The 26,785-nt window shown below is 43.0% G+C and overlaps 1 protein-coding gene across 1 annotated transcript in view; it reads left to right on the top strand.

The window, feature by feature from the left end:
- Window positions 1-803: 803 nt before the first annotated feature.
- FBXL7 (F-box and leucine rich repeat protein 7) overlaps window positions 804-26,785 on the top strand; it is a 224,151-nt gene continuing 198,169 nt past the window's right edge. The window contains exon 1 of the mRNA XM_044295171.1: window positions 804-1,134. Within this exon, the coding sequence (XP_044151106.1) occupies window positions 1,101-1,134 (34 nt within the window). The 5' untranslated portion in view covers window positions 804-1,100. The remainder of the gene's footprint in view (window positions 1,135-26,785) is intronic.

The following is a 26,785-nucleotide window of genomic DNA, read 5'->3' on the forward strand; positions in this document are numbered from 1 at the left end:
CAGACAGCCCCCCCATATACTGCGCACACAGCCCCCCCATATACTGCGCAGACAGCCCCCCCATTTAATGTGCAGACAGCCCCCTATATACTGCGCAGACAGACTCCCAAATATACTGTGCAGACAGCCCCCCAAATATACTGTGCAGACAGCCCCCTATATACTGCGCAGACAGACTCCCAAATATACTGTGCAGACAGCCCCCCAAATATACTGTGCAGACAGCCCCCCAAATATACTGTGCAGACAGCCCCCCAAATATACTGTGCAGACAGACCCCCCCATATACTGTGCAGACAGACCCCCTATATAATAGAACCTATATATAGGAGGACAATCAGTCAAGAACCAATATGAGAATAGCTCCTGCAAAGGGTTAAAAGTGCTTTTGGCATGGATATTCATGCTTACCCTCGGCGCTTGCGCACTGGGACGTAATTTTTCCCTACCATCACATTGCGCAGGCGCGTCTCGGCTCCCAGACGCATGCGCAGGTTCCCGGCGTGCTGCTAAGTTCAGCCTTGAGATTTTCACTAGAGTGTCCTTTTGGGCATGCGCAGATGGAGAAAAGTGAGACACGCCCCCCGACGTCATCGCTCATGCGACAGGAAGTCAGAGGGTAGGGAAATCTCACGAGGTAGGGCAGTATAACGCGTCACCGGCTGCCGACCCACGTGACCTAGGGATGTCACCTAATATTGTGACGTCAGGGGGTCCTTACAGAGTATAGTATAGTCCTTACCCTGGGAGGAGCGGGGGAAGGTCCGCAGCCTCCCGGTCCTCCCACATTTCTCCACAGGGTATGGATGCTCGGCCAGCATAGTGAGAGCTCACTGAGGAGAGCTGCCGGCATCACCCGCTTCTCAGCCTCAGGGACAGCAACAAGTATCCGCTGTGGTGGATGGAAGGGCAGCGGAGGACGCCGTGCACGGACCGCTGTGGATTATAGGATGTCAGGGACCCCCTGAGGACCGGAGCAGCATTTCACCCTCGTCTCCCCGGACTTTACTAAAGGCTCGCCCTGCCTATGGAGGGCGCCATTGTGCGCTGTATGCTCTGCCCGATGAGTGCCCGGGGGGTGAGAGCATGAAGTCTGCAGGATGGGAGCGAACAATGGCAAGTACGGCAGTGAGGGTAAGTGACAGACCTGAGGAAGGGGCGGGGGGCTCTTCCTGGCCGCAGCATTGTTCTGGGACTGGGTGGAAAGTTCAGCCTATTGTCCCCAGGAAGGGCAGTGTCTGTGGGGGGCTACAGTCATCCCCAGCAGTGACAGGAAGCTGGCTGTCTGCTGTCACCCTGTGAAGGTGTCTGCTGACAGTTCAGCCTGGGACTGAGGAATGCCAGTCCCTGCTACACACAGTGCAGACCCCACAGCTGTGCCCCTCTAATGGCTGGAAGTCCTCCACCCATCTGCCCTGATCCCCCCATTAACATGCAGGTTATGTCTATAGAGAGGAGGGAGCCAGACACCTCTGAAGGAGAACAAAAGGGATCACCAAATCCAGCCCACTGAACTTGGCCGGAGAATGGAGCTCCATCACCGATCGGCTGGGGCCCATACTCATCAGGAGAGGAACCTGCCAAGTTAATTGCCCTTTGTACTCAATGCATCAGAAATGTCCGGGTGCTGGAGGCCAACATCTAGAACATTTACCCTATAAACCACAAGATGTCATTTAGAAGGGTGGCAGAGGGACAGGGAATCTGAGGGTGACCGGGGACTGGCAATCCTGGGGCTGATAGAGGGACGGGATCTGGGGGGTGATAGACAGAGAATCTGGGAGTGACCGGGGACAGGGAATCTCAGGGTGACCGGGGACTGGCAATCCTGGGGCTGATAGAGGGACGGGGTCTGGGGGGTGATAGACAGAGAATCTGGGAGTGACTGGGGACAGGGAATCTCAGGGTGACCAGGGACGGGATCTGGGGGCGATAGAGAATCTGGGAGTGACCAGGGACAGGCAATCCTGGGGGTGATGGGACAGGGATCTGGGGATGATATATTAGACAGAGAATCTGGGGGTGACACAGGGACTGGGAATCCTGGGAGTGACTGGGAACAGGAAATCCTGGGGGTGATGGGACAGGGATCTGGGGGGTGATAGACAGAGAATCTGGGAGTGATGGGGCAGGGATCTGGGGGGTGATGTATTTTGGGGTAGACGTGTAACAGGGAATGGGGCTTTGGGATTAAGTTACCATTCCACTATTATTGGAGTGTGACTGTTCTGCAGATTATTCGTTCTGCTGGATAGTGCTGACCTGAGGATGGGTATATACTGATTACATACTGCGGTGTCTGTGTATTATACGCCATTGCTTGTTTTGTACAGTGTTACAGCTAGTGTTGGTGCTGTAGAAATCATTTGGAAGTTAATGGCTTGAGCTGCTATGTACAGAACTTCACACTGTACAGGAACATTCTTCATTGGAACTAAAGACCACCAGGGGGCGTATGTGCAAAAAAAGGTTTTTGTGATGAAGTGAAAAGCATCACTGTCAGAGTCAAAGGCGAAGTTCTGAAGAAAGACAAAAAAAGTAACTGTATTAAGTATATTGGCCGTAACTCACGAAGCTACTATATATTTGGTTTACATAATATCCTCATCTTTTCACATGCCTTTACTGTGCTGGAAAAGTATGTTAGTCTAGTATATAATGTAGTCAGGTACATGGTACAACACACTGCCACACCTCTGCTCTACCACTACTACAGTCTCCTGGGTGATGGGCTCTCTGCAGTCAAGTTCTTCCATCCCAAACTGCAAAACTATTGAATCTGCCTTTTTGCATAAGGGTTATCCTTGTTACTTAGACTTCTGTCACTATGAAGATGGAACCCACAACCTTCTCTATGTCTCTGGAACTAAGTAGCCTAGCCCAAACCATGACAGACAGGCCAAACCATTAATCCACCTCCATCAGAATCTGGACTCGCCAATATGCAGTTGGACAGGAAATGTTCTGCCAGCATAAACCAGACCCAGATTCATCCCTCAGACTGCCAAATCGGGAGCGCCCAATGGCGGTGTGCTTTACTTGTCATCGCGCTTCATGATCTTGAAAACCCATTCCAAGAGGATCCTGGCAAAGGTACCATTGCTGATTGTTTTCATAGGCAGTTTGGAAGTCATAGCAAGCGTGGCCAAGCGAGGTGAGACAGTTTCCACACACAGAAGGCCGCAACAAGCTCAGATGGCAAAACCCAGTAACTGGCTGGAGTCCACCCTAACTTATACATTTGACACTTTCCTTCATCCCTTAGGGCAGTATTTATCTTTAAGTGATGCTCTACATCTGGACCAGGGCCTATCTCATTGTCCTGACAATTCCCTCCTACTGCACATTAGCCACCAATGATGTAGTTGGTTCGGCTTCTAGTGATCTCTATGGTGTCTTCATGATACATAACAATCTGAGGGCAGTTTTAATGGCTACCTGGTAGCAGAGGTGAAGAAGTCGTGTAACTTCTGCTGGTGGTTTGACATTTGGTTATATTGATGTTTTTTATGGTCATTGGTCCGGGTCTTCTTCTCAAGATAATGCCTGTGCATATGTTCTTGAACTCTCTCTATAATAACCGGAGTTAGAAGCTGCATAATAAAGGCGGTTCATTGGTTTCAGTGGGACTCATGTACTACACTGGAGGCAAATAAAAGATGATGGCAGCTTTCCCTGATGATAGCTGCATGTTCACGGCTATGGGAAAACCCATAGACTGCAATAGGATACTATTGCGGTCTATGGTATATGAAAGCAGAGAATCACATACAAATTAGTGAAAAAAATGTTTTCTTTAAATAAAAAAAGCTACAGTAATGAAAATTCAAATCACCAATTCTTTCAACTTTACATACATAAACAATAAAACAATTTACATAATAGTTATTACCACATATAAAATATCCAAACTATTAAGGAATAAATATATTTATCATGCACAGTGAGTGCTGTTACAAAAAAATAAAATGGCTGATTTGCCTTTTTTTGGTGATATCAAAAAGTTGGATGAAACGCGAAATAGTACCAATAGAAACTACAGCTCCCCCCACAACAAAACAAGACACAGCCCCTACACAGCTCTGTAGATGTTAATACAAAAAATGTTATGAGTGTCTGAATATGGCGATGTAAAGAAGAATATGTTTTTTTTAAGTATGAAAAGATATAAACTTTATAAATTTGTTATCACCATAATTGTACTGAATAAGGTCATCATATCATTTTTAGTAAACAGTGAATGCCGTAAAACAAAAAAAACTGTGTTTTTATCGCTTTTACCTTGTTTTCCAATATAATAAATGGTTACTTAAATGGTGCCATTAAAGGGGTTGTCCCATCTCACCGTTACTAAGCTCCGACCACCAGGACTCCTCTGTTTCAGTCGCTCCAATTGCAGTGCATGGGAGATATAACTTGATATAACTTTTCCTGCCAAAAACAAGCCCTGATACAGCTATCTGGTTGAAAAAGTTAAAAAAAAGTCATGGCTTTTGGAAGGCAGGGAAGAAAAAAAAATATATATATAAAAGTCTGTGTCCTGAAAAGGTGTTTACCTCCAAGCTATAGGTGTAGTGGGACCCAAGTCAATGGAAACTATCAGAATTCATTGGCTTCGGTTTGAAACAGACCTGTGATATGTCATAGGATGTTCATTTGAGGCCTGTCCATGCGATAGACCATCAAGGCATTATTAGTGGGGTCTTTCCCTCGAAATCACCACCAGAAGAGACATATCTCTGTTCGGCATGGTCACCCATAAACCCGCCACAGTTTTGCTGAACCTTCTGGTACTGCAGTCCACCTATCATGTTTATCGCTGGCCAATGAACCCACGTCTGCTCTGCCATCTTTTCTAGCCCAGTATTGAATTTCTTCTTTCTTTTTGCATTTTATCTGTTGCTGTCAATAGTAAAATTGTCACAAGCATTGAAGACGCTGGGATTTAAAGGGAACCTGTCACCTGGATTTTGTGTATAGAGCTGAGGACATGGGTTGCTAGATGGCCGCTAGCACATCCGCAATACCCAGTCCCCATAGCTCTGTGTGCTTTTATTGTGTAAAAAAACTGATTTGATACATATGCAAATTAACCTGAGATGAGTCCTGTACATGAGATGAGTCAGGGACAGGACTCATCTCAGGGTAATTTACATATGTATCAAATCATTTTTTTTACACAATAAAAGCACACAGAGCTATGGGGACTGGATATTGCAGATGTGCTAGCAGCCATCTAGCAACTCATGTCCTCAGCTCTATACACAAAATCCCGGTGACAGGTTCCCTTTAAAGCTACAAATAGCAGGCCCCAAAAACGGCCAGGGCTTCTACTACTGTACTGGATTCCCATTCAGACACAATTAACATCTGGAAGTTGGAAAACGAATTAAAGTTCACCTCTTCCAGGAGCAGGAACATGGCCCTGGTCAGTACGGCCTGAGGAGAAGTGGACCATGGCACGCGAAGAGAGTAGTGGGATGTACTTGGTATTCTACCTTGGCTTGTGTCTCCATAGGCCTTCATATTAATATTGTTCATATACCAAATTTGGAGTGAGGCATTTCAGTGGTCTAGGATGAGAATAGAAGCGAAACCTTGCCAAAAAGAGTTTCTGAGGTGATTATGTATCCCACAATTCCTAAATATAATGCACAGATCCTGACTGCATTCCTTCCAGGCAGCGATAGACAAAACCCCTGGAGAGAGCGGGTGGAAGTAATGTTTTCCAGCTGCTCTGTGTAAGCGCTACCAATGTCCTCTCCGCTCACTTTAGACATACATTTTTGGGGGGATCAAATGCACATTTCACTTTCTAGGAGAAGTGATTTGTAAGATCTGCAGAAAGTAGATGTCTGCCTTTTCTTCTGCTCTCGTTCAGACATTCTTTTCTACATAAATCAGGTCTGTTCACTTCTGTTTAGTTTGGCGTTTATTGGGAGAAAAATATCAGTTTACCTATTTGCACTTTTAATTTGATGAAGGATTTCTATACTGTTCTCCAACCTCAGGCACTTCCTGCGCCCGTGATTATCTTTGTCAAGAAGCATTTATACTGGCGCACTTGTGAGTACAGTATTAACATAGCGGTACACAGACGCATTGTGTGGTATACAGCGATACACAGCAGCTTGATGTCTAGATGTGGATGGAGCAGGACTGGTTTGTCGCTGTGGGTCATTTGGGTTCCCTGACCAGAGCTGTAGTGTATCAGATACATATATGATGGAGCAGAACTATGAGACTAGTGTGAACAGCGTGATGCACATCATGTATCTTTTTGTATTGCTGCCAGGTGTACACTTTAGGCTAGAATCGTTCTTTTTCACCCGTTTTGTGAAACTGAATTCATCAACTTTCGCCTATCCCTCCAGCCTCCCCTACCAGACGCTAATGGCTCCACGCTCTCCCCAATCTCACAAGTCTGTTGCCTTGCTGGAAGAAATAGTTCCATCCTATCCTTCAAATCACACATCCAGGCCGTCACCACTTCCCGTCCTTTCCACCGCAAAAACACTTATCGACACTTCTCTTTTGTGAACCCAAATGTTTGTACATGCCCTTATCTCCCCCTGTATGATATCTTTCTCTGTGGCCCCTAATTGAACAATCCACCCTTCGCTCTGCTGCACACGTAATCTCTGGTCCTCATAAGACCTCCAGCTCTGCTGGCTTCTGTTCTTCACAATCTCCAAGTCTCCTTCCTTGGGAACTCACCACCCCAACTGATCAGACGCTACCTGAAAACTGACGTATTAAAAAATGATTATTCAGCTTATATTATTAATGTTTATTCAGAATATGATTCCGCCTTGGGGCATTTGAGGCCATGAGCATCTACCGGGCCACATATACAGTACTTTGGGACAGCTACTCGAGAGATGGTACAAATCGATCTTTGTTATAGTGCACGGATATTAACATTTAGTAATACCTCATCATTTTACAATCCTTTTGCATCAGCTTTGTTATCTTTCCCCCAAAAGCCATGTCCGCAACGAACGTAATTAGAGGAAGAAAAATCTGCCATGGCAAAATCTGTGGCAAATCTGCATAATTTGAATGTGAATTTAGTAGCAATAATCAGTTGTTCTATAACAGAAGGGTGGCATAATGATACCTATAGAACATGTGTTCCAGTGTGCCACTTGTATGAACTGGGACTTTAGTATGATAAAAGTCTGCCTTAAAAAAGATGACGTTGCCGTTTTTCTGCAGCAAGCTTGAGGGTGCGGGGCCCGGAGTATGGGAGTGGTAGCGGCCCTAACTATAGGATAGGTAACTGTGGTTTCCCCTTAGGGTACTTTCACACTTGCGGCAGAGGATTCCGGCAGGCAGTTCCGTCGCCGGAACTGCCTGCCGGGTCCGTCAAAACACATGCAAACTGATGGCATTTGACAGACGGATCAGGATCCTGAACTGTATGACAAAGCATTGAAATGCCGTATCCGTCTCTCCGGTGTCATCCGGAAAAACGGATCCAGCATTTATTTTTTTAACTTATTTATTTGCGGTCTGAGCATGCACAGACCGCAATCCCGGATCCGTTTTGCAAGTGTTCCGGAATTTTGGACGGAGATAAAACCATAGCATGCTGCGGTATTATCTCTGTCCTGAAAAGTCATAAAGACTGAACAGAAGACATCCTGATGCATCCTGAAGGAATTGCTCTCCATTCAGAATGCATGGGGATGAAACTGATCAGTTCTTTTCCGGTATACAGTCCCTAGGACGGAACTCAATGTCGTAAAAGAATAACGCTAGTGTGAAAGTACCCTTAGGCCCTAGGGCCAGTGCAGTGGAAAGAGAGTTCCACCTTTCTTCCTTCAGGGCACTCTCTCTTGCCTGGGGTGCCCTTGATGTTGGTGGTTGTATGGCTGAATGGCAGGAGGTGTAGTGGTGCAGTGGTCAGTGTATAATGATGTAGGAGTCAGTAAAGCAGATCAGCTTTAAAACAACAAATGTCCTTCTTTACTTGAATGCAACATATCTAAAAACAGTCTGTACACAGTGCAAGTTCTCCCCAGATGTCTGTGCATGAGTTAGACAATATTTTAAGCGATGGCCCTCTGGTTACAATAATAGTATCCTCTTGCTAAAGTCTCTCTCTAGACTCTCTGGCTGATTACTGTATTCTGTCAAGAACACCTGCACAGTGGTGTGCAGGTTTAAAGATACGACTGTCCAAATAGTTCCTGAGGTGTGTAGGGTGTCTTAACGTCTTACCCCTCCACAGTAGCAGGGTCTGGATATGCAGGTTGCCTTACTAACCGACTCCTCACCTGGCCATGTAGATTATTCAATGTTGTCTCTCCTTCTCTTGCTGTAGTAGCAGAGGATCCCATGTAGATCTGTTAGTCTATGGATTGTTGAAGCTGGCGGCCTGAGGAGAGGAGCACATGGGGTCTGCTTCCTACCCCCCTCAAGCTGTCCCTCAGACTGCAAGAACTGTCTAGCTAGGGGTGCAGCCAGCCCACACCCTAAGCTCCCTAAGAGAGCTGAGCCAAGATAATTAACCCTAACTGTACCTACGCCGTGCACAATACTGAGCTTGCATTACAAAGCATAGAATCACGTTAAGTAACATAACATTTCCAAACAATTGCAGATACCTCAGTACTGGGGTACTGCACATCCATTAACCTTCCCAGCAGTGCCTTTATGTTCCAGTGTTCAGTGCATGGCACACAGCAAGGAAATGTCAGTGTAAAAATGTTTCTCCTTTGTTTGACTAAACCTCACCGATAATCAAGAGTCCATTAGGGAGTCCTGTTCCCTGCATTCCATGCTGTAGATACATGACCTGACTGTTAAATAGTTGGCATTTTTTACCACTTTGTGGACTGCATCAGGAAAGACTTTCTAAGATATGCATTCATTTTCCTGTCAAGAGGCTATCAGGGCACTTCAAATAAAGTATTATTGCAGTACACATGCAATAGTAATATTGTTTTTTTTATGTATGACATTTTCCTCTCTTCCAGTGCCCCCTTCTGTTTCTCCTGGAGCTACAGTTCTCCTTCTGCATTGTGCAGTAGCTTTCCTGGCCCCTTCCTCCTCTCAGTGCCAACATAGTTATCTCATAGTAAGGCAGGTGACACAGCCATCCATCCATCCATCATTCATCCATCATTCATCCCTACTTCTAAATTCATAGAAATGTCCAGCTGTAACTCTCTCTAGACATATTATATTAGTGGAATCGATGGGACTGTATGTGACGTACTGTTATCTTTGCAGGGGAAGCAAACAGGAGAAAAGAGCTTTAGCTGCTGGGGGTGGGGGTGCTGGGAGGGTTAAAGGGGTTCTGTCACCAGATTTAACCCTATTAAGCTAGCTTACAGTAGCAATGTACTAATGTCAGCTGAACCTAACTAGCCTATTCCTACTTTTATCCATGCCCCCGTTACGCCAGAAATCTAACTTTTATAATATGCTAATTAGCCTCTAGGAGCAGTGGGGGGCATTGTTCCTGTTCCTAGAGGCTCCATTCTTCCACCGTTGTCACCTCCCTCCAAGTCCTGATTGACAGGGCCAGGCAGCGCTCGCATCTGTCTGCCAGCCCTGTGCTCTGGTGAAATCTCACGCCGTTCTGCATTCGGCGCAGGCGCGGTGAGGGAAAGACGCTCACAGGCTGCCAGCTTCCTCACCACTCCTGCGCTGAATACTGAACGGCGCGAGATTTCACCGTAGTGTAGGAGCAAAGCAGGGAGGTTCTTTCATGTTCTGCTTTGTCACTGCTTGAACTGAGCTAAAACAAAACCTCCCAGGAAACCATTTTCCCTCCACGTGATGAGGTCAGGAAATAGTTGCAGAAATTTGACTTGGATATAGTATTTTATTCTTCATCCCTAGGGCTTGTGAGGGAGTGCTGGAGCAACATCAGCATTCTCCCTTTGTTTTCTAGTTGAGAGGGCTATGTATTACATGTGGGGTTTTTGCTGGTAGCACTAGTTGGTGTATTTTGTTCTGCTTCATATTTAATTGCCAAAACCCTTTGTAGTATTTAATGTTAACCCCTTCAGGAGCCTGCCATTTTTCACCTTAAAGGGGTTCTGCAGTTTGTTTAAACTGATGAGCTATCCTCTGGATAGATGGGCAGGGGTTTCGGGTTTCGGGTGTCGGACCCCTGCCGATCAGATGCTGATGATCTATCCAGAGGATAGTTTTTTTTTACACCGTTTTTTTTGCGATGTTCACCTGAGGGTTAAATCATGTGATATTTTTTATAGAGAAAGTCGTTACGGACGTGGCAATACCTAATATGTATATTTTTTTATTTATTAAAGTTTTATACACTAATATTTTTTATTTATTTTTTTAAATCATGTTTTAATGTCTCCCTAGTCTGAGAGACATATTTTTTTTTTGGGGGGGGGGGGGGGGGGCGATTATTTTAGGTAGGGGCTAATTTTTTGCGGGAGAGGTGACGGTTAGATTGGTATTATTTTGGGCAGCATACACCTTTTTGATTTTTTGGTGTTGCACTTTTAGTGATGTAAGGTGACAAAAAAGGTTTTTTTTAGCACAGTTTTTATTTTACTTTTTTGACAGTGTTCACCTGAGGGGTTGTTAGGTCATGTGATATTTTTATAGCGCCAGTCTATACGGACGCGGCGATACCTAATATGTCTACTTTTTTTTTTTCCCTATTTTTTTACTTTTTTTTTTTCTTTATTTTGGAAAAAGGACGCTTTTTTATTTAAAAATTTTTTTATTATAAAAAACTTTTTTAACTTTATTTTACTTTTTATGTTTGTCGCACTATGGGACTTCATCTTTTAAGGGTTTGATCCCTGTTTCAGTAAGACACTGACAGTTGCCTAGGAGACCCAGCGCTCAGGCTGAATCTCCTGGGCTTCCGTAGGCTGGCAGCTCTGATGCCTGTGTAAGTGCGGGGCGGGGGGCGATGGAGTCAGAGGGAGCTCCCTTCCTCTGTATACCCCGCACGTGCCGCGGTCAGCGTTGACCGACGCATGCAAAAGGGTTAATCCGCCGGCATCACACACCACTGCCGGAAGGTGGAGCAGGGCCCGTGCTGTAGATTGTGCGGGTGCACCCGCCGGATCCAATCACGCACATGCACGTGAGGATGTGGCAAGGAGGCGTATTCGCTGACGTATATGTACGCGATAATGCGGGAAGGGGTTAGGTCACGTCCACTAGCGTTGTACATGTACAGCGCGGGTCCTTATGGGGTTAACCTGTGCTGTGTGTTGTTTTGTTTTTTAATTTGAGCATAGATTTATAATTCACTGATCATTCAGTATATGAAAACCCCTATTCAAACTGCAAGTTAAGGCCTCATGCACACGACCGTATGTATTTTGCAGTCCACAAAAAACGGATCCATCCGTGTGCATGCCGTTTTTTGCGGAATGGAACAGCTGGCCCCTAATAGAACAGTACCTATCCTTAATGCGGACAATAATAGGACATGTTCTATTTTTTTGCGGAACAGAAATACGGACATACGGAAACGGATTGCACACGGAGTACCTTCCGTTTATTTTGCGGACCCATTGAAATGGTTCCTTATACGGCCGCAAAAATGAAAATACGTTTGTGTGCATGAGGTCTAAACAGCCTCTGCACCAAACCGACAGCTGGTCAATTTATGCCGTGGATCTCCACTGCAGATTTCACTCTTTGCCATATGCACCAAGATTGTAAGCTCTTGTCATTAATTCCTCCTGTTTTGTTGACTTGTTTGTTGCTATCTAATGTATGATTTTGTTTGTACGTGAACCCTCTGATTGTAATGCCAGTGATTTTGAGCCCAAACCAGGTTCGGCTCTAAACACAAAACAGGTGCAGATGTTTCCCTTATAACTTACCATATTTTTTTGCCTTATAAGACGCACGAGGACAATAAGAAAAAAATATTTTTCATTAGACCTCAGATAAGCAATCAGACCCCCAATGTTAATCAGACCTCAGCCCACAGCCCCAATCAGATCCCCAGTGTTAATAAGATCTCAGATCAGACCCTAATGTGAATGACCCCCAATCAGACCTCATTTCAGAGCCCAACATAAAAAAGACCCCCAATCAGCCCCCAGTATTAATTAGCCCCCAGCCATATGTACTCAGCCCCCAGCCATATGTGAGCAGCCCCCAGCCATAATTCAGCAGCCTCAGATCACAAAATAAATAAACCACTTACCTCTCCTGCTTCTGGACGCCACCGCTCCTCACAACGCGATCCTCTTCCTCCTGCCGTCGGCTGTGCTGTGAACTGGCGGGCACAGTGTGAGGTCACAGAACGCCCTCATGCTGTGTGCAACCTTCATAGCCGACAGCCGATACCAGGAAGCGGTGAGTACAGAGCCTTCAGCGCTTCCTGGTCCTCCGGTACTAATAAGCGCTTTCATAATGAAAGCACTCATTAGTATTTTTTTTAGAAATAGTCTCATCTCCCGGTGTTTATTTTGCCCTCGCCACTTTTCCTAAAAGGTAAAGGCGGGAAGGGGCTGTGGTCAGCAGCAACAAATATATCTTCATTTATGTTAGTTTTCTGGTGCAAATGAAGCCAGAAATCTACAGCAGCTCTGAGCAGTTGTAAAATTGTATTTAGGCGCATAGACTGTTGGAGGATGACGAGGTGTGCGCAGCGCAGGGGATATCGCGACCGGGCACACAAAGCACAGGTCTTGATAAATCTTCCCCTCTGTTAGTGACATATGTGGATTTGGTGCAGAGATGTACAAGATGGCCTGAGTAGGCTAAAAGTCTTATCCTTGAGTAAGTTACACATTTTTCTGAATCATTTTCCATAGACCTGCAGCTCAGGAAATTAGAATATCCTGGCCCCTCTCCTTGTTCTATAGGCTGTGCTTGCTGCTGCGTGTTATATATGTGCCATCAGGCCTGCCACACAAACCCCATCAGCCACATATGACATTGCATAAGAATAATGGTGCACAATGCACACTGCGGAGGGGAATTCAGTTTTACTTGGTCATGCCCTATGTAAAGCATCAATACAAGAAAGGAAATGGAAGTGGAACATAAAAAGCCTAATCACGTGGTCAGTGACATGCGTTAACCTCCCCAACACATACAATGCCTCTAAGCAGCGTCTGATACCAGCATGTATTGCCAACGTCACCATATAAATACAATATAAATACAATATTCCAACACAAAATATCTCCCAAACAGCGACAAATAAAATCCACCCTGAAACACCCACTATTCCCAGTCTTATTGGCCCCTGATAACCCCCACACACTGGCAGCAGCATTGTCCTCATTTAACTGTCACCCCTCTGTTTGGGACTTGGAGGACAGGAGCAGTGAGGGTGGAGTAGGAGGGGGAGAGCCTTCTGGGAGATGGTAGAATGGAGTGGGTAAAAGGAGGTGAGATGTCCTAGGCCAGGGGTAGGCAACCTCCGGCACTCCAGGTGTGGTGAAACTACAACTCCCAGAATGCATACTTGCTCTGCTCTTCTTGGAACTCTCATAGAAATGAATGGAGCATGCTGGGAATTGTAGTTTCACAACAGCTGGAGTGCCGAAGGTTGCTGACCCCTGTCCTAGGCCACATGTTCCCAGTGGTCAGATAGTAAGAGTATAATAGATGCAGTGTATACAGGTATAAATTACACCTCCTCACTTACATATCAGTACACTACTGGATAGACTATATACCTGCACCCACTGCCTCTTTTATACTGTATAACATATACAATGTGTGTGTTTATAGACAGATAGTGTATACTGTAGACTTTTTTTTATTGTAAAACAAAAATGTGGAATCAGCGTTCAGGATAAACAATATAAGTTAATGGTGACAGATCCATTTTTTCAGACATGAAAAAAACGGATCTGGCGAACATTGACTTACAATTTAGTGACGGATCCGTCTTCGTCATTTGGGATATAATACGACCTGATTTGTTCTGAACAGATGCAGACTCTTCTATTATAAACTGGATGCATTTTTGCTGAACCCATGACAGATCCAGCAAAAACGCAGATGTGAAATTAGCCTTATTAACTATATAACGTGAATTTGTGAATTCTATTTATATACATCTCTAGTCTGTAGTACAGATTTTCTATTCCTCAGGATGCACCAGGAAGTGTGAGTTCACACCTGGTTTTTACTTACAATAAGGGCTCATGCACATGGCCGTTGCCCGGCCGTGGCCGTATTGCAACCCACAAACAGCTGGTCCGCAATACATGGGCACCAGCCGCGTGCACCCCACATCACAGATGCGGACCCATTGACTTGAATGGGTCCGCAATCCGGGAGATGCGGTTCAGAACGGAGGCACGAATCGGAAGCCCACGAAAGTACTACTGAGTGCTTCCGTGGGTTTTCTGTCTATGCATTCACACCGTGAAAAAGTAGTGCATGTCAGATGCTGATTGAGGACCCCATTCAAGTGAACTGGGTCCTCGATCCACATGCGGCAGCCCCACAGCCGGTGCCCGTTCATGTGCATGAGCCCTAACTGAATTGAAATAACTGACCAAATAACCAAAGTGTGAACTTGGCTTAACAAATTAGGTTGGTGATCAGTATGTTGGGGCCCTTATGCCCATCCAAGCAGTCAGAAAGCACAAAAATTCTTCAACCTCTATAAAACGTACATTCCCCGTACAGCTTGTTTGTATGATGGAAATATGTCTGTAGGGAGTTGGTCGGAGAGTCAGTAGACACATATTTCCCTCTTGGAGTTCCCAGGGATCTGATTTTAAAAGCGCTGGATGTAGCCTGACTTACTAAAAACTATAGACCCCTGTATGATTCGGAAAGTCTCTTACATGCCGTCATTTCATTTCCACTAACGTGAAAAGCAATCGCATTTTTGTTTTCTGTTTGTTTCTTGTTTCTGAAGAAAGCCAGGCCAGAAGCTTCAAGGCATGTCCACACAGCCAAAGCTTAACGTGGATTCTGCAAGAAAAGCCGACTACTGTTTTCAGTGGGAACAGAATTTATGCCCTGAATTTGAAATCTGCACAGCATGGCAAGATTCAAATCCGTGGCATAAGTATAAAGCCTTATGCACACAACTGTGCTATCTGCATTTCTATGGTACCATGCCCACGAGATCATTCCACGGATTTCTCATTGCAGACGAGAATAGTAATTTCTGTTGATGTGAGAGAAATGCAGAGTGCACACGGAAGGTATCCGTATTTCGCTGATTTGTGGTTTGTGGGTTGAAATACGAACACGGTAATGTACATGATTTATTATTATTATTTAAGATCGATCTCCGATTTTGGCTGTACATTTGCTTATGAATCCGTGTCAGATTTTTCACTTTACAAAATCCAATGTGTGAACGTTAAAGATTGTGGTTTCAACTATAGGCCTATAATAAAGTATGAATTATAATATCTTAACACTCCATATTCATATCTAGTTTTCCATGTAGCTGAACATGACCTTAAACCCTATGCTCACCATTTTATTGATTTTTTATTTTATTATTATATAATGTTTTGAACTAATAGCCTAAATCACAAATATCCTGCTGTTATATATAATAGCTGATATGCAGACCTACGAGCCTCCAAGGTAACAGACTACAAACAGACCGTATGTAGTCTGATCCTGCAGTCACACTTCCTTCTTTCTGTCTGTCCTTCTGCTTCCTAACAGATAAAGTTAAAGGGGTTATCCCATGAATAGTGTAAAAAGTGAAAATCATACAGTACATGACAATCTCTTTCTAACAAAGCTAGAACCAGCCCTGTACCTCACATAGATCCAGAGATCTCCCCATTCATTGCTCTGCTAGATTTATATCAAGCTGACAGCTCAAGGGGAGTGTCTTTTCTGCTGCAGCTAAGGGGGCGTGTCCATGCTCTCCCTAATCCCAGCTCAGGAGGCAGTTGAAAGATGAAACTGAGCATGTGCGGCCATCTCAGTGAGCAGGACAAAAAAATAGGAAATTCGGTGGCACTATTCAGATAGGTGCTGGTTTGAAAACTGTAGAATATGTTTTGTCGGACAACCTCTTTAACCACCTCCCGTCTGCCCGTTGACTTTAAGCGTCTGGGAGGTGGATCTCTATCTCTGAATGGATGTTTCTGAACGTCCATTTAGAGATGGCAGCTGCACGCTAATCCTGCAGCTGCAGAGTGGGTTGCCCTGCTCAGTGACAGAGAGAAGCTACGCGCTTCCTGTTCCGGCCGGAGAGTGCAGGAGCTGTCAGGTCTTCTACAGATTTCGATCAGCCCTGCACTGAGGCTGTACAGCGTTGTATAGTGCTGTACAACCTCTCTGGGGGGTGTATTTCCCCTGTAACTGGAGCTACTATGTCAGCCCCAGTTACAAGAGAAATCAATAGTGGAAAAAAAAAAAAAGTGAAGTTAAATGTCCCCCAGAGGTCTTGTATGACCTTATGGGGGACGCTAAGTGTAAAATAAAAAATAAATTGTTAAAATAAAAAAAGGTTTCACATGTAAAAAAAAATAAAGTAAGGAATTTGAAAAAATAGAAAAAAAAAATATATAGACATATTTGGTATTGCCGCGTCCATGATGGTCGGCTCTATAAATATATCGCATGATCCACCCAGTTTGATAAACACCATTAAAAAAAAGATTATAAACTGTGTCCAAATTTTTTTTGTCACCTTACATCACATAAAGTGCAACACCAAGTGATCATATGTCTCAAAAAATGATACCAACAAAACCGTCATCTCATCCCGCTAAAAATGAGTCCCTAAATAGGAAAATCGCTCAAAAAATAAAAAAATATAGCTCTCAGAACTTGGACACATTAAAACATAATTTTTTTGTTTCAAAAATGCTGTTATTGTGTTAAAGTGAAATATAAAAAAAGTATACATATTAGGTATCACCGCATCTGTAACAACTAGCTTCATTAAAATATCACATGACCTAACACCTCGAGTGAACACCGTAAAAAATAAAACAATTAAAACTGTGCCAAAAAAGCAATTTTTGTGTCACCTAATATCACATAAAGTGCAACACCAAGCGATCAAAAAGGTGTATGCCCCTCAAAATAGTACCAATAAAACTGTCACCTCATCCCACAAAAAATTAGACCCTGACTAAGACAATCAGTCAAAAAATAAAAAAATTATGGCTCTCAGACTATGGAGACACTAAAACATATTTTTTGGGTTTAAAAAATGCTATTATTGTGTAAAACTTAAATAAATAAGAAAAAGTATACATATTAGGTATTGCCACGTTCGTAACAATCTGCTCTATAAAAATCTTACATGACCTAACCCCTCAGTTGAACGCTGTAAAAACAAAAAAAATAAAAACTGTGCTAAAACAACCAATTTTTGGGTCACCTTGTGTTATAATGAATGATCAAAAAATCATATATAACCAAGAATGGTACCAATAAAAACGTCAACTCTTCCTGCAAAAACGAGCCCCTGCACAAGAGGATCGGCATAAAAATAAATAAAAATATGGTGTTCAGAATATGGAGACACAAAAACATAATTAAAAAAAAAAAATTTTTATTATGTAAAACTGAAACAAACAAACAAAGAAAGTAGACATATTTGATATAATTGCGTCCGCAACAACCTGCTCTATAAAAATAGCACATGATCTACCCTGTCAGATAATTGTTTTAAAAAATAAAAACAGTGCCAAAACAGACACTTTCTTGTTACCTTGCCTCACAAAAAATGTAATATTGAGCAATTAAAAATCATATGTACCCCAAAATAGTTCTAATAAAACTGGCACCTTATCCCCTAGTTTCCAAAATGGGGTCACTTTTTGGGAGTTTCTACTGTAAGGGTGCATCAGGAGGGTTCAAGTGGTACATGGCATCTAAAAACCAGTTCAGCAAAATCTGCCTTCCAAAAACCATACGGCACTCCTTTTCCCCCGCTCCCTGCCGTGTGCCCTTACATCAGTTTAGGACCACATGTGGGGTGTTTCTGTAAACTGCAGAATCAGGGTAATAAATATTGAGTTTTGTTTGGCTGTTAACCCTCTATGTGTTCAAGAAAAAAAATTGATTAAAATGGAAAATCTGCCCAAAAAGTGAAATTTAAAAATTTGATCTCCATTTTCCTTTAATTCTTGTTGAACACCTAAAGAGTTAACAACGTTTGTAAAATCAGTTTTCAGTAACTTGAGGGGTGTAGTTTTTACAATGGGGTCATTTATGGGGGGTATCCACTATGTAAGCCCCATAAAGTGACTTCAGACCTGAACTGGTCCTCAAAAAGTGGGTTTTGGCAATTTTCTTAAAGATTTTAAAGGGAGTCTGTCACCACATTTGGACATCACATAGCATTCTGGCATAACTTTAGATTAATCAAATGGTACATTTGTTGCATTCTTCTGCAGTTCACCTGCTGCAAAAACTGGTTTTTATTCATATGTAAATGAGGGCTCGCAAAAGCCCAGGAGTGATGGATCATGTGATGGACCATGTAATGAGCGTAGTGACGTCATTAAAGGTCCTATTGCTCACAGATGAAGACAGAAGAGATGCGCTGTGCAAGCAAGTGGATTAAGGTGAGTTAAATTTCATTTAATTTTTTTAACCCCTCCAGCCCTATTTTACTTAGCATTCTGTATTCAGAATACTATTATTTTCCCTTATAACCATATTATAAGGGAAAATTATAATGATCGGGTTCCCATCCCGATCGTCTCCTAGCAACCGTGCGTGAAAATCGCACCACATCCGCACTTGCTTGCGGATGCTTGCGATTTTCACGCAGCCCCATTCACTTCTATGGGGCCTGCGTTGCTTGAAAAACACACAAATTAGAGATTGCTGCGATTTTCACGCAACGCACAAGTGATGCGTGAAAATCACAGCTCATGTGCACAGCCCCATAGAAATGAATGGGTCCGGATTCAGTGCGGGTGCAATGCATTCAACTCACGCATTGCACCCGCGTGGAAAACTCGCCCGTGTGAAAGGGGCCTTATAATGGAGCATAAGAACGGAAAATCATGGCGCTGATGTGAACGTAGCCTAATGCGTGGGGACCACTGTAGAAGTAGTTGTATTAGGCTACTTTCACACTGCCGTTTCTGGGTCTTCCTGTAAAATCAGTTTCAAGGCTCTCACAAGCGGCCCAAAACGGATCAGTTCAGCCCCAATGCATTCTGAATGGATAAGGATCCGTTCAGATTGCATCCGTTTGCCTCCGTTCAGCCTCCATTCCGCTCTGGAGGCGGACACCAAAACGCTGCTTGCAGCGTTTTGATGTCCGTCTGATGAAACTGAGCCAAACGGATCCGTCCTGACTTACAATGTAAGTCAATGGGGACGGATCCGTTTTTACTGACACAATATGGTGCAATTGAAAATGGATCCGCTTCCCATTGACTTTCAATGTAAGTCAAAACGGATCCGTTTGCATTACCATAAAAAAATGGTAATGCAAACGGATCCGTTCTGAACGGATACAAGCGTTTGCATTATAGGTGAGGATCCGTCTGTGCCGATACCAGTCGGATACGCACCTAAACGCAGGTGGGAAAGTAGCCTTACACTGACAAAGTTATGTGACCTTCTTATTGTGGTGTGCATCATAGGCCTGGGGCTGCTTACCCAACTTGGGCCTCCTCCCTCCATCAGAGTCTCAGAGTACAGATAATGTAGTAGATGGCACCTGCAGTCCTATCTAACATCAAAGATAGCACAGTGATATCTCTCTGAGCACAGATAATGTAGTAGATAGTCCCTGCAGTCTCATGTAACACTCCACCTAACACAGTGATAACTCTCTGGGTACAGATAATAGTCCTATGTAACACCACAGATAACAGTGATAACTCTGCGCACAGATAATGTAAATATTCCCTGCAGTCCCATGTAACACTCCACCTAACACAGTGATAACTCTCTGTGTACAGATAATAGTCCTATGTAACACCACTGATAACAGTGATAACTCTTCGCACAGATAATGTAAATATTCCCTGCAGTCCCATGTAACACTCCACCTAACACAGTGATAACTCTCTGGGTACAGATAATAGTCCTATGTAACACCACAGATAACAGTGATAACTCTTCGCACAGATAATGTAAATATTCCCTGCAGTCCCATGTAACACTCCACCTAACACAGTGATAACTCTTTGGGTACAGATAATAGTCCTATGTAACACCACAGATAACAGTGATAACTCTTCGCACAGATAATGTAAATATTCCCTGCAGTCCCATGTAACACTCCACCTAACACAGTGATAACTCTTTGGGTACAGATAATAGTCCTATGTAACACCACAGATAACAGTGATAACTCTTCGCACAGATAATGTAAATATTCCCTGCAGTCCCATGTAACATTCCACCTAACACAGTGATAACTCTTTGGGTACAGATAATAGTCCTATGTAACACCACAGATAACAGTGATAACTCTTCGCACAGATAATGTAAATATTCCCTGCAGTCCCATGTAACACTCCACCTAACACAGTGATAACTCTCTGTGTACAGATAATAGTCCTATGTAACACCACTGATAACAGTGATAACTCTTCGCACAGATAATGTAAATATTCCCTGCAGTCCCATGTAACACTCCACCTAACACAGTGATAACTCTCTGGGTACAGATAATAGTCCTATGTAACACCACAGATAACAGTGATAACTCTTCGCACAGATAATGTAAATATTCCCTGCAGTCCCATGTAACACTCCACCTAACACAGTGATAACTCTTTGGGTACAGATAATAGTCCTATGTAACACCACAGATAACAGTGATAACTCTTCGCACAGATAATGTAAATATTCCCTGCAGTCCCATGTAACACTCCACCTAACACAGTGATAACTCTTTGGGTACAGATAATAGTCCTATGTAACACCACAGATAACAGTGATAACTCTTCGCACAGATAATGTAAATATTCCCTGCAGTCCCATGTAACATTCCACCTAACACAGTGATAACTCTTTGGGTACAGATAATAGTCCTATGTAACACCACAGATAACAGTGATAACTCTTCGCACAGATAATGTAAATATTCCCTGCAGTCCCATGTAACACTCCACCTAACACAGTGATAACTCTCTGGGTACAGATAATGTAGTAGATGGCACCTGCAGTCCTATGTAATACCACCGATAACAGTGATAACTCTGAGTACAGATAATGTAGTAGATGGCACCTGAAGTCCTATGTAACACCAGAGATAGCACAGTAATATCTCTCTGACCATAGATAATATAGTAGATATTCCCTGCAGTCCCATGTAACACTCCACCTAACACAGTGATAATTCTCTGGGTACAGATAATGTGAGTAGATGGTACCCGCAGTCTGCGCTGCTCAAACCTGGTGGGGCAGAAAAAGAGGCCCTAAGCTGGTTGTAGAATAATGGGAACAGAAGCTGTGCGGCCACGCAACTCAGGCGGACACTGCAGCGCTCAGTGCTGCTGAATGTATTCTGTAATGTGGGAGTTTTGGGGGGCATTGGGCCCCACACAGATGTCGGGCCCAGGGCTGCCAACTGAAACGCCCCTATTATTATCTGCCATTGGTGGCAGGCATTATTGTCTGGTTACCAATAGCACATGGGCAGTAATGCACCAACCATTGTGTTGACGTAATGACAAAATGATTTATAACGAAGGAAAATCCAGCAGTACTTTTCAGTTAATGCCTTGCAATAAATTAAAGGACAAATCTCTTAGTACCCAAGGTGTGAGCAGAAATGTGTTACAGAGATGGAATGAATGTAAAATCAACACATAGCACAGAAATGTTTTAGAAGTGAATATGGCTAAAATAAAATAGCAAATAACGGCCAATCCCACATACTTGAAGTCAATGTTATTTTAAACGTCATGGTTTATATGCTCAGATGTCATGAATTCCACTCTTTTATTATATAAACCAAAGGGATTCTCTAAGTTTTACATCTTTAAGGAATTACCATAAAACTCAAACTTCTCTTTACTTGCCAATTGGCCAGCAGCATGAACAGAAACCCAACTTTTCATAGGGTCACAGATGCAAACCCAAAAATCCAACTTACAGTCAGTCCAATTATTTTATATCCAATCAATACAAAATAGGACCCCATGGTTTCTATGATATAGTGATAGTGGAAATTATGCTAAAAGTATATATGCCTAATTTAGGCGTATTTCAGATTTATCAGTGACGCCCTATATCCTGTGAATTTAGGTTCTGTAGGATAAGTTAGGTTGGTGACTGACAGAATAAGAACTGTATCATCTGATTTTAGGCTCTGTAGGATAATTCAGATTGACTACATCTCTTAGATAAGCGCCATGTTTTTGCCTGTTAGTGTCGCTCTTGCATAAATAATTATAACGGTAACTTTTACGTCAAATTTTATTTAAATAATCAGTTTTTCACCATATCAGAAGTTTACATACATTTCATTGGTGATTGCCTTTTAACTGTTTAAGGCCTCATGCACACGACAGTATTTTTCTTTCAGTATACTGGACGTTTTTGTAGTTCAGTATGCGGAACAACGGATCCGTAAAAAACGGACCGCAAAATACTGAAAAAGCAATACTGTCGTGTGCATGAGCCCTAAAAAGGAGTTTGAAATTGATGTCATCAGTATGTGATTGGTGAGTGTCCAACTTTCGACGCCCCTGCAAATAAGTTGTTTGAAGAGACCACTGAGTTCCTGTGAGCATTTTGGCTTGTTCCTAGGCCAGTGACATTGTGTTCATTGGTCGCATGGTCTATGTGCAGCTCAGTCCTGTTGAAGGGAATAAGCCTGGACTGCAGTATTAAGCACAGCCGCCATACTATGTACTGTGCTGTGCTTGGCAAGCTGATTGGCAGGGTTCCAGGCGTAGGACCCACACAGATCAGATATTGACGACCAATACAGAGGATAGGCCATCTATTTCAAATGTCCAGAAACGCCTTCAGTGTGAATTAAGCACTTGGTGTAGTCTTCCACAAGCTTCGCATAATACTTTACAGGAAATCTTGCCAGTTTTTCCGCACAGAACTCAAGCATGAATATATCTTTTTTTTATTCTGTCTACAAATTTTCTACAGTTTTCTGGTAAGGGTTCAGGGATGGGTTTTCCAAGACATTGGGATCATTTATTAACCTGAAATATGCCTATATTAGCAGTTTTTCAGGCGCAGATTGCAACGCAACTGTTAGTTGAGCAGCAATCTGCGACTTTTTTCTACTCACACCACTAAAAAAGTGGAATGGGACGTTCCACCTATTTTATGCGTAGAAAATGATCTGAATGTAAGACAGCTCGGAAGCTGGCTAACAATTCGAAGCAGTGCTGGATGCGCCGAAGTTATGTAGAGGCCGGCGCCTGCACCTCTACATACCTTTGGTGATCCACTGCCAGAGCAGGGGCTTTAAGAATGGCATCTAAAACGCCGGTCTTAATAAATGACCACCTAGTTGGTGCCATACATTGCCAGAACCTGTATATGAGATACGGTCCCATTCTCATTCCATAGACCATGTGATACCTCTATAGTAGCTACACAGGCTGTTATTATGTCTCTACAGAAGTGTAGTTATTGTGGCTTTCCCACATTGTGCACCGTTCACCGTAGTCACTGTGCCCCTTATTACCCTGGTCTCACCATCAATGTATGCTACCATAGTGCTTCTAACACCAATTCATATTTTCTCCTTAGTAATCCAAAGTTACATTTAGAGTCTCCCAGTGTGCCCTTTCTAAAGTTATATTGGTTGCATAGTTTCCTCAAAGTTCAATTAGTGTCCCCCTCACAGAGCCCCCTTGTTACATTGCTCGTACCTGTCTTAATAATGAGCATGCACTTTCCGCCAGTTACTTGAAATATGTCGCTGCCTGCAACTGCTCTAGCTAATAGAGGAGTTTCCAAAAGGAGAACCCCTATATGACATTCATATGCCTTAGATACATTTCTGTGTTGTTGAAGTGCAGAAACTGCATAAAAACAAGTGAAACCAAATACCAGTATAAGTTAAAAGCTCGGCCTGGTGATGCTATTGGAATGGGCCTCATGTGTTTTCTTGAGATGCTGGGTGGGCACCTGATGTAGAAGTCTTATGATGTGAGCTGGAAGGTCTCTGGTATTGGAGGTCTATTACTTTGTGATGAAATCCGCTGACAAGTATAATAGTAGTTACTTCCCGCTCTTGTATGTAAGTGAGTAGGTGCCACGCCGCTTTAGAAGTCATTATTTTCTTTCTTTGTGATGCGTTTTAAGAAATCTTCCAATCTTTACAATCAGAAGCCTCTTTATTCCCCAATTGTTAAGTGATACCAGCTTCTAGCCTTGCTGGCAGGTAAAGCTTTGAGGGAAATAAAGCTTTATAGCTCAAAATGACTTGCAGAGTCCATTAATATTCCTTTTAGTATCATAAAAAAATCCCATACACAAAGAGCTGGTACAACTGCTAGCAATTTATGCCATTTATAAAAAGAGCCTATGCCGGCCTCTACGTGTATTTTCCTTTTCAATTTCTCCTTCAGGTGTTTTTAATATTTTAAATGAAAAGGTCTTAAATCATAAGTATATAATAAAGAATTCCATATTTAATATTGTTTAGGTCAGTTCTACCTAAAAAAAAAAAAAAAAAGAAAAGTTAGGAGAGCTTTTAGTTCTTTTTTGGTTAATGCGTTTTATTCAGTCTAAACTAGGTGAATGCAGAGTATTTTGCAGTGGCCGGGTTTAGGGGGGCTCCAACGCTACGCTTGGTCCCCCGGACACCGTCAAGGTGTCACCACGTGTGTTGCTGCTCTCCGGAAGGGATGGTAAGTCGTGGTGCACCCCAATAGGAAATAAGTCCAGACAGGGTCTGCAGTAAACCAGGGTGGTTCTTTACTGGAGGAATTCAGGTACAAAACAATAAAGACGGGGCATTGGGGTTCTCCAGTTTCCTCCATGGCAGAAGAAGGGTTTGATGCTAAGGAAAGGCCTGAGCTAGCTGTTCCTCTTTCTCTTCAGGCAGGTACCCTGGTCCAAGGCTGGTGATCCAGGGTCTGTGGCAGTGTATCTCTGTCTCAGCGTCTTCTTCTGGTTACTCAGTTGTCTGGCAGAGTCTCTCTTCCAAGCATTGTTCCCTAACTGCAGCATACTAGGGGCTCTGACTGCTCTCCTTATATACAGTTTTTGCTAGACTAGAACCTTCTAGTGGGAGGGGTGGAGTAGAAAAACTCAGCACAAACAGATACATTGTTTCAGCTCCCGTCTGTTATAGACTTACAGCCTAAAGCTTCAATGATACTCAATGGCAATGACACAGCAGGTTTTTCCACACAAAAACAAGTTTCCAGACATAACAACATAGTTAAACCAGACAGGCTGTCTGCTTTTTGGTGGGAAACAAGCCTAGGTTTTTACCTCCAAACCAGGTGGTAAATAAGCCTGGGTTTTTCCCTCCAAAACATGGTCTTCTTTAAACCCTATGGCAGCTGTGGAAAATTACCAGCTTCTCAATCAAAGCCCTAACAGTCTCTCAGTATTCATTAACCCTTTCCGTAGAGTCATGTAAATACAGTTATAATGAACAGGATATATATCACAACATATATATATAAAATGCAGTAACATAGTAATAAACAGTATAAGTTAACTCTTTTAGGTGAAATAAAGTAAGAAGTTGTAACTTTGCATAGGGGAAATAGACAAATGTCCAAATGTCAAAGTACTCCCTGCTCCAGGGCACTACAATTTCAGCGCACTCACAGTATTTTACCCCAAAGACCTGCAGAGTAGTGAAAATTGTATTAAGATTACTGCAGGTCTACTTTCCCTTTCTCCATTGTCTTCTACTGGGAATAAATTATAATATTGAAAACTCCATGTGTAGTTTTATGTCCTAATCGAGCAGTATCTCATAGACATCTAATGTGACTTCAGTGTATCATGAAGAATGGAACTGATAACCAAAGCTCAGGATAACATGCTGAGTAAAAGTAAAATATCCTCCTTAGTCGATTATTCAAAACGAAAAATTTCAACCAAAATGATCATTTGGTGGGTGAAATATAATAACGGCACTCATACATTGAGCTAGGAGTGTTCATACCACATCAAACAGCTATCAATACAAAGACTTCTTTTTGGGTTTCCATTAATTTTCTTGATGCAATAATTAAAAAAGGACTCCATGGATGGGGTTGTGTGAACTGTACATGTTTGAGTGAGAGGAAGACCAAGAAGGTGGTCCCAAGATCCAGAAAGGCAATCAATCCAAACATGCAATAGTTAGTGGTAATGGTAAGTAAGGAAAAATAGAAGTTCATTAAAGTGGTTGGCCCATCTCACACATTAGAGACTTATTGTTAGGATATGCCACCAGTGTCAGATTGGTGTGGGTACCGCCTCTGGAACCTGCACCTATCTCTAGAATGGGTCGAAGAAGGGCGCACCACACGTGCGAACGTAGTCTGCAATTTCCAGAAATAACCGGGCCACCCATGTATGAGATGGGCCAACACCTTTAATAACACTACCAGTTTATGATTCATTGCCAAGGAAATAACAGAAGAAGGCTTCTTTAACCAGTTTACGATTTGGCCAGTTCCCCCCACTCCTGACCAGACACTTATTGGTTTTTGATTAGTACATGTGTCTCCAAAAGCTGTAACTTTCTTGTTTGGTTATTTAACCCCTTTCCCCGTTTGCATTTGGGGCCTTTAGTAACCTAGCAATCTTTTAGATTTTTTCATCGTCTCATTTCAAGAGCTATGACTTTTAGGTTTCTAACAATGTAGTGGTATGATGGCTTGTTTTTGGTGGACAAGTTGTACTCTTAAATGGCACCATTTCGGGGTCCACATAACTTATTGGTTACGTTTTATTAACTTTT

This window comes from Bufo gargarizans, chromosome 5, assembly GCF_014858855.1.
Source record: "Bufo gargarizans isolate SCDJY-AF-19 chromosome 5, ASM1485885v1, whole genome shotgun sequence".
NCBI classification, from domain to species: domain Eukaryota; kingdom Metazoa; phylum Chordata; class Amphibia; order Anura; family Bufonidae; genus Bufo; species Bufo gargarizans.